Source organism: Ipomoea nil, unplaced genomic scaffold (genome assembly GCF_001879475.1).
Source record: "Ipomoea nil cultivar Tokyo-kokei standard unplaced genomic scaffold, Asagao_1.1 scaffold2705, whole genome shotgun sequence".
NCBI classification, from domain to species: domain Eukaryota; kingdom Viridiplantae; phylum Streptophyta; class Magnoliopsida; order Solanales; family Convolvulaceae; genus Ipomoea; species Ipomoea nil.
Genome location: NW_017619133.1, coordinates 3,621,684 through 3,635,444, shown reverse-complemented (window position 1 = coordinate 3,635,444; position 13,761 = coordinate 3,621,684). Strand labels below are relative to the sequence as shown.

The window sequence follows — 13,761 nt, the reverse complement described above, 5'->3', positions numbered from 1 at the left end:
TAAAAATCTTAACTTAAGAAAACCCTGTGGGAAAAACTTAGTTAAGGGAAAAAGAGTACAACCGTGAGCCTTCAAAGCATAATCGACATAATCTTCCGGATTTTGGAGTTTGTCTTCTGAAACAATTATTTTGCAACATTTCCCCATTTACATCATTATATCATATATTCATGCCTCGTTAAAAACCACACTAGAAAAACCCAATGGGAGAAAACTAGTGAGAAATGAGTACATGATATTTATGTATTTATTAATTATTATGTTTAATTTCCTCATCAGAATAGTCAAACAATGGTTTCCCAACTATGAACGTGTACAAAACCAGCTAGTGAATCAAAATGGCGTACAAAAACTAGTACGAAGGTTGTGCCAAAACGACGTCGGGATATCTCGATATGACTCGACAAACATAATAATTAATTTATTAATTATGAAAGGACTGAATTATCCTTGAGAAAACGACATTAGATGGTCAAGTTTAACGGAAGGACCATAGATGGCTAGAAACAAAAAGTAAGAGGACTAAGAGTGTTTGATTTAAAAGTTGAGGACTAAAAGTGACAGTGTCACCACAGTCAGAGGACCTCCGCTGGTATTTACTCAAAATTTAAAATATTTGTACAATTTTAGTCTATATATTTTTAATTAACACAAATGAAAAATATATATGCTATACCAAATGACCAATTAGGCAATTACTTGGAATTTTTACTTGTTTGGGGGGCAACTAATAATGTAAAAAAATGAATTATAGGGCCTAATAATACCAAAGGAAAAGAAAAGAAAAAAAAAAAAAAGACAAAATAAGTTTTGCTGTCAGTCTCATGCGTAGCACCATAGTCCCTCGGTGAGACTGCGTCTCCCCTTTGCATCTTCCATCTTCGTCTTCGTCTTTCCCCTAAACCGCGTTTCTTTATTCATCACTTTCATTTTTTATCTTTTACTTTTCTTCTCTTTATTAGTCTTTAATACCAACAGCAATTGTCTTTCACAGAAACCGCGTTTTCCGATGTCTTCCCTGTGGGCCCCCACCGTCTCTATCCCCGACCCCCCTTTTCCTTGTTTTTCATTTTCCTCATCCTTCTTCTCCTCAACAAATCTCTAGTCTTCAACTCTCTCCCCCCAAATACCTTCACAAATCCAATGATTTTCGATGCATAGGCCTGAGTTTTGAAGAACCCAGTTGTAAAGATTTGCCCTTTTCTTCGTGGCGATGGCGGAAAACGGTGAGGAGAAGCTTATAGCCGTGGCCCGGCACATAGCCAAGACTCTGGGTCACACCGATACTATGACCGATGATATTCTCCAGATTTTCTCCAACTTCGATGGCCGATTGAGGGAGAAGCTCAGCGAGAAGCTCTCCGAGGAGGATTCGCGTGGGTGCGCCGCGCTAGAACGGACCCTCAAGTCCCTGGACCGGCAGATCTCTCGGTATGTGTCGGCGGAGCATCCGGTCTGGTCTGATTCTGCTGATTCTACTGCGTTTCTTGAAGCTGTGGATGAACTGATATCTGCGATTCGGGAGTGGACTCCGATGGGGAATGAAAAGCCGGTGGCTTCGTGTTTGGACCGGGCCGAGGATTTGCTCCAGCAGGCGATGTTCCGGCTGGAGGACGAGTTCAAAACCCTAATGGAGCGTGGGTCGGAGTCCTTCGATTTGACCAACTACCGAAACGGCGAGTCGGCCAATCGGGATTTCTCGTCGGACTCGGAGGAAGCGGACGACGACGACGGCGGCGAGATTCCGGTGGCGCATCCCATCACCGACTACGATATCATCATCGACGCTCTCCCGGCGGGGACCATCAGCGATCTCCACGAGATCGCGAAGCGGATGGTGGCGGCCGGCTACGGGAAGGAGTGCTCCCACGCGTACAGCACCAGCCGGCGGGAGTTCCTGGAGGAGAGCCTCGCGCGCCTGGGGATACAGAAGCTGAGCATCGACGAGGTGCAGAAAATGCAGTGGACGGAGCTGGAGGACGAGATTGAGAGGTGGATGAAGGCCATCAATGTCGCCCTCCGGATCCTCTTCCCCAGCGAGCGCCGCCTCTGCGATCGCGTCTTCTTCGGCTTCTCCTCCGCCGCCGACCTCTCGTTCATGGAGGTCTGCCGCGGCTCCACCATTCAGCTGCTCAACTTCGCCGACGCCGTAGCAATCGGGAGCCGCGCGCCGGAAAGACTGTTCAAGGTACTCGACGTTTACGAAACCCTAAGAGATTTAATGCCGGAATTTGAACTGTTATTCTCCGATCAGTACTGTGTGTTCTTGAGAAACGAGTCCGTGACAATCTGGAAGAGGCTGGGAGAAGCAATCAAGAGGATATTCATGGAGTTGGAGAATTTGATTCGCCGGGATCCTGCTAAGGCTTCCGTTCCCGGGGGTGGACTCCATCCCATTACTCGATACGTTATGAATTATCTCCGAGCTGCTTGCAGGTCAAGGCTCACTCTCGAACAAGTTTTCGAGGAAAGCATTGACTATGGCAGGGAAGGGGACGATCGAGCTGCCTCGTCCTCATTGGCGGTTCAAATGGCGTGGATCATGGAGTTATTGGAGAGCAATCTCGAAGCGAAATCCAAAGTTTACCGGGACTCCGCTTTGTCTTCCATTTTCATGATGAACAATGGGAGATACATTGTTCAGAAGGTGAAAGACAACGAATTAGGCACGCTATTGGGTGACGATTGGATTCGGAAGCACACTGCCAAGGTGAGGCAGTATCACGTGAACTACAAACGGAGTTCGTGGAGCAAGGTTCAGGGTGTTTTGAAGATGGATAACTCGATGTCACCGAGTCAAGCATCAAAGGCTTTGAAGGATAAGCTTAAGCTATTCAACTCCTACTTTGAGGAGATATGTAAAAACCAAACAACATGGGTGGTTTTCGACGAGCAATTAAGAGAGGAGTTGAGGATTTCAGTGACCGGGACTCTGTCCCCCGCCTATCGGAACTTTATTGGAAGGCTTTATAACGTTCCTGATTTCGGGAAGCACACTGAGAAGCACATCAGGTATAGCGTGGAGGACCTCGAGGCCCGAATAAACGAGTTGTTTCAAGGTAATTGCAGCAGGAAGTAAGAGTAAAACCGAGTAATTGCTTGTGTTGTAACAATAGAGCATGTATGTATAATGTATGTATGTGCCCGTAGGTGTAGAAGGGGTTATTGTATCTTAATATGCAACCATAGAGAGTCTGCTGAGTTGTATTAGCATTGTCTTAGTTTATGATTCATTTGTGCTTGGTGTTGTTTGGATGAAATTTTGTGGCTATACAATTGCTTGGCTACATTGTATTATATAGCATCTAAAACGAAGTGAATACAATTTCAACATTTTATAACACTTGGCCTATCTAATGACTTGGCTTTTAAACTTGTGTTTAATGGTTACCATCCAATGCATCAATCTGTGCATAACGAATGGTGATATTCTTGGCATTTCTTGCAAGTAAAAATGAAATGCATAGCCAACCACTGTCTAAAGAGAATGCTATCCAGGTTAGCTGATTCACCCGTTCTGTCTTCGTTAATGATACAAACAAAGGAAAGTTATCAAATCATTCTAGTGACAGAACCGTTCTGTCTTCGTTAATGATACAAACAAAGGAAAGTTATCAAATCAAACAAAGGAAAGTTATCAAATCATTCTGTCACAAAGGAAAGTTATCAAATCAAACAAAGGAAAGTTATCAAATCATTCTAGTGACAGAATTCAAGGAAGCATAGAATAAGGGATTGACTGGTTTTATGGAGAGTATAATTAGGGATTGAATAATTATGTAATCAGTATTTTACATATGGTAATAGGTTATAAATAGAGACCATCTCTTAGAAGATGGGGCATCCAGTAGAATTGGAACAATTAGCTCTAAGTAGCTGTGGGCAAGAATTTATTCTTGTTGGAGGGATATTCTTTGAATTCCCTTGTTTTTCTTTCCTTTGGTTTTACTACTCTTATCAATTGGTCCGACCTGCCAACCAACATGACACAATTGGACTCAAGAGTTGACGCATTAGAGAAGAGTCAGGGAAAAGGACACACTGAATTGTGTCAAGGACTCACCAAGTTGGAGGAATCTGTCGCTAAACTAACCAAGATGGTTACCTTGTGGCTGCAAAGTAATGGGAATGACGTATCCAGTCTTGTCACCAAGCCTGGCTCCAAGATTGAATCCCCGATAGAAAAATCCCTTTGCTATACAACAGACTCGTGAAGAATTGAAGGGCACAACAGCCTTTGTTAGTAAGGAAGGATCAACATTCTATGTGTCACAACAACAAACCCCAGCACTGAACTTTAAAGTGGATCTCATGTACAAAATCAATAGTGATCTCTCCACCCCTCTGGTTGAACAACCAATTGTTCTTCATCAAGTCAACACTATGGATGAATTGGCTAATGAATACCAAGCACATGTCTATGTCATCCATTCACCACCAAGGTTCTTGCCAATCTTTTTTGCCAAGCAACACTGGTTTAATCTAGATCACGCTCAACATCGTAGGGACAAGATGGCCCAAGCCAAAAGGTGTGACTTAGTGTTTGCTAAGGGTAATAATGTGCTGCTTAAGCTCCAGTCTCATTGCCACTCTACAGTCCAACGTTGTATTAACGCAATGCAAGCTCCATGGTATTATGGGCATTTTAGAATTTTGCAAAAATTAAGTGCACTCGCTAACAAACGTGTGTTGCCACCCACATTTAGAGCACACCATGTTTTTCATGGGTCACAACTCGGGCATGTTAAACAACACCATGCTTTGCACTCCAGCCTTGAGGACAAGGCTGTTTCATTAGCGGTCGGTAATGATACAAATCAGGCAGGAAAGGAAAGTTCTCAAATCATTCTAGTGACAGAATTCAAGGAAGCATAGAATAAGGGATTGACTGATTTTATGGAGAGTATAATTAGGGATTATTCAATTATGTAATCAGTAATTGATGCTCCTACCTTATTTTACATATGGTAATAGATTATAAATAGGGACCATCTCTTAGAAGATGGGGCATCCAGTAGAATTGGAACAATTAGCTCTAAGTAGCTGTGGGCAAGAATTTATTCTTGTTGGAGGGATATTCTTTGAATTCCCCTGTTTTTCTTTCCTTTGGTTTTACTTTCGAATATCATAATCTCCTAGATTTCTTGATCATGTCTCTTTACTCTTATCTACTGGATGCCCCCTCTTCTAAGAGATGGTCCATATTTATAATCTATTACCATATGTAAAATAAGGTAGGAGCATCAATTACTGATTACATAATTATTCAATCCCTAATTATACTCTCCATATCAATCCCTTATTCTATGCTTCCTTGAATTCTGTCACTAGAATGATTTGATAACTTTCCTTTCCTGCCTGATTTGTATCAGTTAACAAGTGGTATCAGAGTCAGGTCAACAAGTGGTATCAGAGTCAGATCACAAGTTCGAGTCTCAATTAAAGTTGGTTGGTGCTGGAAGGGGATTGTTGGGCGGAAGCCAGTAAGGGTCAAGTCCAACACCATGTGGCTAGGGGAATTGTTTGGTTGAGGCCAATATAAAGCCAAGTCTAGCGGAAATGTGTAGCGATATAAGGAAGTAAGTTGTGCCTTCATTACTAGCTATTTATTCCGTTTTCATTACTAGCTAATGGCGTAGTGGTAAACACTTGTTTCTATCAAATGCATCCCAAAATAGGTACTGGGAATTCGGGGAGAATATAAGCACATTAAACCGCGAAAACATCCAATACAATTATTTGAGATGTTTATATATACCATGTTGCTTTCATTTTGTTGCACTGCATAAACTGGGTGAAATAATTTGCAGGTGTTTAAAGTACCTTTGTGAAGGTGAGAATGAATGGTATTCTTGTGTGTTGTTGATTATGTCCATCTAAGTGTGCTTCATGCATTTCAGGCAGCAAGTTTCAAGCTTAACAGCATAAAATTGAGCATCTCAAAACTAGATAATAAACGGTCAATGTATTTGAGATAGAATTGTATGATATAATCACTGTTGTAAAAATCGGTCTAGGCGTCATTAGATCGTGGTGATTTTTTCCTAAGCGCTCGCCTAGGCGACAGGCCGGCTAAGCGTCCGCCTAGCGCCTAACTTGGCCAACTCGGCCGCCTAGCGCCTAACTTGGCCGACTCGGCTGCCTAGCGCTTAACTTGTCCGAGTTAACTTGTCCATTTCGGTTGAGTTAACTCGGTAAGCTCGACCTTGCTAACTTTTTTTCATTATATATATATATATATATATATATATATATATATATATATATATATATATATATATATATATATATATATATATATATATATATATATATATATATGGGGAAGGGATCAGGTGGTGCGGTTGTGTGGTTGGACTCACATTAAGCATTAACTGACGGACTTTAAGTACACAACACATGCACATTAAGCACACAAATAAAACACTTTCAGAACACAAACCCACGCACGTTAAGCACAAGCCTCACGCATGTTAAGCACAAGCCGCACGCACCTTTAGCAGAAAAACACACGCACCTTAAGTTTCAACAACTCACATTAAGTACACACTCGCACACATTAAGTACAAACTCACGCACCTTAAGTACAAGACTCACACACTTTAAGCACAAAATTTACGCACATTAAGCCCAAAACTCATGCACTTTAAAGTTTCAACAACAACTTACATTGAATACACATTCATGCATATTAAACACAAAACTCACGCATATTAAGCACAAGACTTACACACCTTAAGGCTTAAGTACAAAACTCACGCAAACTAAGCACAAAACTCAGTACACATCACGCACATTAAGCACAAAACTCACGCACATTAAGCACAAGACTCACGCACCTTAAGTATAAAACTCACGTACATTAATCACCCGCACAACTGCACGGGAGACATTCAACTGCACTGGAACTTAATTTTATATATATATATATATATATATATATATATATATATATATATATATATATATATATATATATATATATGCGTTCTGGTGCGAATAGCGCGCCCAGGTGCGAATATGCGAACCAATCAGCGTGCGCCGTGTGTCCAGAGCTAGGTGCACATATAGTTATAACTAGGTGCACCGAGGTGAAAGTAAGTGCACTTGTAGGTAAAAGTAGGTGCACTTATAGGTGAAAGTAGGTGCACCCAATCAATGAATGTTAACAAAGCAAAATTACATGCACTTGTAGGTGAAAGTAGGTGCCGATCAATGAATGTTAACAAGACAAAATTAATGCACTTGTAGGAGAAAGTAAGTGCACTTGTAAGTGATTTTACATGCACTTTTACTTGCCTAGGTGCACCAACTACTTGCACATATAACACATTTACATGCACCGAGGACACGCGGCGCACGCTGATTGATTCGCATATTCGCACTTGGTCACCTATTCGCACAGGAGTGCGACCCAATATGTGTGTGTGTGTGTGTAATATGACATATATACACCACACACATGCACTGTTTTTTGTTTTTTTAGTTAGCCGCATAGGCAACCACCTAGGCGCCGCCTAGACTGTTTAGACGCTAGGCGCTCCTCTGCCGCCCAATTAGTGCCTAGCGCCTACTGTAACCATGGATATAATAGATAACAATCTTCCCTGAAAACTGATACTCCGGCCAAAGAGATTCTAATTGACTTATAAGTTATAATACACCGATGATACTTTTGAGTTATTTCAATACAGTCTGCCATTAACCGTGCAAGAGTTTGTAGTCATTCAATCGTATGCTTATATTTATCTCTCGATGAATATGTCCAACAGAATAGCTTCGGTTGTTCCTTAACAGCTCTCTATGGCATTGATGTTATGCAAATTTGCAAGAAAGAAAAACAAATGGGGTGATCTCTACGTTTAGGGGCTTTCTTTTGTAATGGGATTGGAGTTAAATGTTGGGCAATGGGTTATTATATTGGATAGATCATTATTAAGTTGGTAAAGGTTTTGGACTAGATAATGGACCCTCATTGCCCATTGGGCTTGTTTTTTCATATTATTATATGTTTTGGATAGGTTGATTTGGGATCGTTATGCTGTGCATCCGTATGCTCCATGCATGATGCATACAGATGCAAAAACGACGTCGTTTTATTAAAAACGCGCATCCCACTTTAAAAAAAAATTCAGTTTCGATTCTGGAATTTTAGTTCATAGATTCTGGAATTTTAGTTCATTAATTATGGATATTTAGACGTGAATCGAAACTGATTTTTTTTTCATTCATGCTGGATATTTAGTTCATTCATTATGGATATTTAGTTCATTCATTATAGATTTTTAGTTCATTCATTCTGGAATTTTAGTTCATAGATTCTGGAATTTTAGTTCATTGATTCTGGATATATAGTTCAAATTATGCACAATATAATGTTGTTGCTGGGAATCGAAACTGATTTTTTTTTTTTTTTTTAAGTGAGACGCGTGTTTTTAATAAAACGACGTCGTTTTTGCATCTGTATGCACCATGCATGGTGCATACAGATGCACATCATAATTTGCCGTTGATTTGCTTGGTTGTATCATAGAGTCTGAGGGAAAATGACGAAATGTCAAATATAATTGTTATACCATGGAACAAAGTATGGATTTTAATTCAAAAATGATGTATTTGCAGTTAACATATTATATGCTTTCGATTAACAAATTATGTGTCGTTAAATAAATTGAAAACACATAACATGTTAACTGCATGTACATAATATGACACGTAATTTACAGTTAACATATTATATATCTGTCATTAATATATTATGTGTTTGTCGTTAACATATTATGTGCATTCAATTTATTTACAAATATATAATTTATTAACTGTAAGCAATTAATATATTAATTGCAAAAACATAATCTGAATGTCATTTTGGACCCTGGTCCACAATGAAAGGTGAACCCTTGTCAATGGTATAATTTACAAGTCAAATATGCTCTTCTTTTAGTAATGAGCAAATACTGCTTATACTTTTTATTATTATTATTTTTATTTTAAAGCAATTCTACTTATACATTGATACATTTAGTTATATTTTTTAAAATTTGTTATTGGGATAAGTGTCAAATAGGTCCATGTACTATTGTCAAGTGCTCAATTTTCATCATGAACTAAATTAAAGGCTAATTAACCACACTTACCTACTCAATTTGTTCAATTAGCTTTTTTTTGCAAGTAATTGACGTTTTTTGCAGGTTACCAATTCAATTATTAAAAAAATAATTTCAAAATAATTTCAAAATAATTAAAAAAAAAAACAGAGATTGTCCGGCGAGGACACCCGGTGGCTGTATTCTTTTATTATTTATTTATTTATTTATTTATTTATTTATTTTAATAATTAAATAGGTAACCTGTTATTAACCTGTAAAAAAAGTCAATTTAACAAATTTAACTCGTAGATGGACCTATTTGACACTTAATTTAGTTCGTGGTGAAAATTGAGCACTTCGTAGTAGTAGATGGGCCTATTTGACACTTGTGCCTTTGTTATTTAAATCATTGACTTGTGTTTTTTTAATCACAATTATTCTTCCTTTCATTTTTTTTAATCACAATAAGTATTCCTTTTAAAGTTTTACTATTCGATCAGCCATTTAATAAATACATCTAACATATAATTTCATCATTCAATAAATAGGATTTATAAGAAAAAGAGAGAAATTATATATTAGTTATTTTACCAGGACTATGTGGTCTAATGGTATCCGGGTTGGACTTCCATTTGGAAGGTTGTGAGTTCAAGCCTCAGTGGAGGCGTTATTGGCTCTTTGTGTTTCAGTAGGTTGAGAAAGTATATGAACAGATACTACAATGTAATAGAGCTAGTAACATTCAAAAAAAAAAAATATATATTAGTTATTTTTATTAAAAGGTAAAATGATAGAATTTTAAATAAGAATTAATTAATTATGACAGGCAAATAAAAGTAAGAATATAATGTGACAAAAAAAAAAAAAAAGACTAATTGTAATAATGTGACACTAGTTGATAACTAAAAGAGAATTTATTTTTTAGTAATTGTGTAATTTGATACATCAATTAAAAAATGATAATGTTGAAATTAATGTTTTGAACTTCTAATTTTGTTTAATTAGATTTTAATGTTAACAAATTTCGTACATTTTTTTTTGAAAGCAAACCAATATGGTTATATTAGAGATAAACCGAAATAAAGTCAGGAGGGACAGAGTCCCAATACATTGCTGTAGTTTGATCAAAAGCTGCGGATGCTAAAGTATAAGCTAACAAATTCTGCGATCTAGGAACAAAAATAACTGAGCAGGTAAAAAAAGTAGACATGCTAGCTTTGCAGCTATGAATAGCATATCCAATATATGATCGGGGCGGAGTCCCTGGTGAGGATAAGTAGCACTTCAACGTTTGGCAATCTGTGTAAAGTTGGATGGCCTGCTCATCACGCGCTCTTAACCATGATAATGCTTCTTTGCACGCAACTGTTTCGGCCATGATGGGAGATAAGCAATTTTGTAAGGGGGCGCAGAATGCCGCCACATAGCTTCCGTCCTCGTCGAGCAAAACAGCACTCACCGTGGCCGAATTTATGGAATAATGATGTCCAACGTCCACATAACACCTCTTTGGCCGTGCAACAGCCATGATCCCCGTAGTTGTAGACGTCGAGGCAACAACAGTGGGAGGGCGCCGGTACCGGCCGCGGTAGTGTCGTCGGTCCTTGTCACGACGAATGTGTGGATGGCTCACCATGCTTGCATGTTGGCAACCATCATAGTGATCAGCTTCCCGGGCAACGGTAAACATGAATCCCAAACAGCTCAATTTCGTGCTCTCCAGATGTGATATAGGATTGCAGCTGCATATATAATTCCATTAGTGTCAAGAACATTTAAGATTGCACTAAACCACACATGGAAAACATTTGTCACAATATTGGGGATTGGAAGGTTGGATCGAGTCCATATAGAACTTGCATAACCACACGTTACTAATGAGTGCATAGTGTCCTCTTGCATGATTCCACACATGGCACAAGTTGGATCAACATCCACCCTCTTTATAAGCAAATTGGTGATAGTGGGAAGGATATCACTTATAGCTCTCCATAAAAATGTCTTCCATTTTGAGGGAATTTTTAGCTTGTATAAGGTAAGCCATTTATCAAATTCCCCATTATTGCTACTCGTATAATTTTCAATATTTTGCCTATAACCGTTCTTTACAGAGTAGCATCCATTCAGGTTCCCATGCCAGTACCACACATCATCATAAACTGGAGAAACTGGTATTTTTAAATTCTAGGCACATCACTTGGTTGAAAGATATCAGCTACAATATGAGGGTCCATGTCCCAGTATCCTGATCAATCAATCCTCTCACTTTAGCTCCTGCCAACTGGGGTGGCATCTCCGTATGGATCATAGGGTCCAAATCATCCTGCAGCCACAGATGCTCCCATATTAAGGTAGAATTTCCATTTCCAATACGGCGTCTCACCCCACCACATACCATATCTTTAGCTGCCATAATACTACGCCAATAATAGCTTGGGTTATTTACTAAGCATGCTTCAAAGAAAGTCTGCAAAGTCTGCTTAGGATAATATCTTGCTTTATAGACACGAGATACTAAAGAGCCAGTGTTAGTAAGCATCCTCCATGCCTGCTTACCTAGCATTGCTAAATTAAATGCTCTTAAATCATTGAATCCCAGACCTCCATATTTCTTTGGGATACACAATCTATCCCATGTTTTCCGGTGAATGCCTCGGTCAGTACCGGATCCCCACCAATAACGATTCATTACCCGTTCAATGGCTGTGCAAACAGATATAGGTAGCAAAAAAAACTCCCATTGAAAAAGTAGGCATGCCTGAGCTACACTTTTTCAATAGGATTTCTTTACCCGCCTGTGACAGTAGCTTCTTATTCCATGACCCAATCCGGTGCCGAATTTTATCCTCGATATACGCAAAAGCTGCTTTCTTATTTCTCCCAACAAATGATGGCAAACCCAGATATTTCCAAAGTTAGGAGCCTGGACAACTCCTAAAATTTGTGCCACTTCCTCCCTATCATTCTCACATGTATTCTTATTGTAACATATACTGGATTTATTATAATTGACCACCTGTCTGACAAATTATCATAAACAGATAGACAGTTCTTAATCTCTGAAGCTTCCTGCATATTAGCCTTGAAGAACAATACGCTATCATTTGCAAAAAATAAGTGTGAGATCTGGACCCCCTAGCAACCCTGCATCTATGAATCAAACCATCATCTTGTGCCTATTGTAATAACAAGGAAAGTCCCTCCGTACAGATAATAAACAAATAGGGGATATGGGATCACCCTGTCTTAATCCACGCATGGGCGTGACCGGATTACTCCTGGATCCATTAATTAGAAAATTATAGGATATAGTAGAAACACACAGCATAATTAGCTCCACCCACCTATCATCAAAACCCAGAGCCACAAGCATTCCTCGTAGAAAGGGCTACTCCATTCGATCATAAGCTTTGGCCATAAACTTTAGGGCCCCCAACCTACCGCCCCACATTGCTTTCTATTCAAAAAGTGGCCTACCTCTGCAACTATTAATATATTATCTGTAATAAGTCTATCAGGTATAAAAGCACTTTGTGACTCAGATATAATATTTTCCATGATAGGTTTCATCCTGTGAGTAATCATTTTAGCCATAACTCTGAAAATCACATTACTCAAAGCTATTGGTCTGCGATCAGTGACCAGCTCGAGAGTTTTTTCTTAGGAATTAGCACAACATCTGTTTCATTTAAACCAGGGGGAAAGGACACGGAAACCCACCACATCCCAGAAGTGTTGATAAAAACCCGGGTTCGTTCCATCAGGACCAGGGACTTTATCCGGGTACATTGCAAATAGAGCATCTTTGACCTCATCAATCTCAAAAGGTCTGAGCAATATTTCATTTTGAGCCTGGGTAACCTGTGGCGCCACTTTTTCAAACAAACAATTTCCGTTGGCCGGATTACCAAAAAAAAATATTTTATCAAAATAATCCAGAATAATGTTCCTCAACGCCTCTCCTTCCACCCAATCCCCACTATCATTCATAAGTCTAGATAAAGTAATCTTTTTTCTACGATGAGAGGCATACATGTGATAGAATTTTGTGTTGGCATCGGCGTTCTTAAGCCAGTGCTGCTTGGCTCTCTGTCTCCATTAAATATCCTCCTGAGCTTCCATACTACTCAATTTTACCTCCAGGCGTTGGAACTCAGCTAAAGAGGCTGTTTCAGTGAGTTCTCTGAGGCGCAACTGCTCTTTGCGTAGATTCATGATCTGTTCCCCAAACTTATGAAAACGATCACCGCCCCACCTTGACAAACGATCTCCACAATAGAGAATACAATCCTGAAAGCCCATATTTCTCCCATTTTCCCATGCCGTTTCCACCACTTCTCTGCACCCCTCATCATGCAGCCAAGCCATCTCAAACCGGAAACCCCTTCTCCTTCCACCTCTATGTCTACTATGGTCCTGGATCCCTAAAAATAAGGCAGAGTGGTCTGATTCCCTTGTCAACAAATTAGTCACACTTGCTCCACACACAACACCACACCAGCTCTCTGTGGCTAGTACCTTATCTAGTCTTTCCTCAATCCAGCTCGCCGTCCCCTTTCCTTTTTTCCAAGTAAACTAGTACCCATTCATTGGCATTTGAGACAATCCACACTGTTGGACAACATCCCCAAAACCGCGAGGGAGGTTGTCTGGGTGCGGATTACCCCCACGT

The 13,761-nt window shown here is 39.5% G+C and overlaps 1 protein-coding gene across 1 annotated transcript; it reads left to right on the top strand.

The window, feature by feature from the left end:
* Positions 1-928: 928 nt before the first annotated feature.
* On the top strand, positions 929-3,341 carry LOC109156406 (exocyst complex component EXO70B1). The gene has a single exon (XM_019304257.1). It carries the CDS (start codon positions 1,214-1,216, stop codon positions 3,077-3,079), a length of 1,866 nt encoding a protein of 621 aa, XP_019159802.1. The 5' UTR covers positions 929-1,213; the 3' UTR covers positions 3,080-3,341.
* Positions 3,342-13,761: the final 10,420 nt, after the last annotated feature.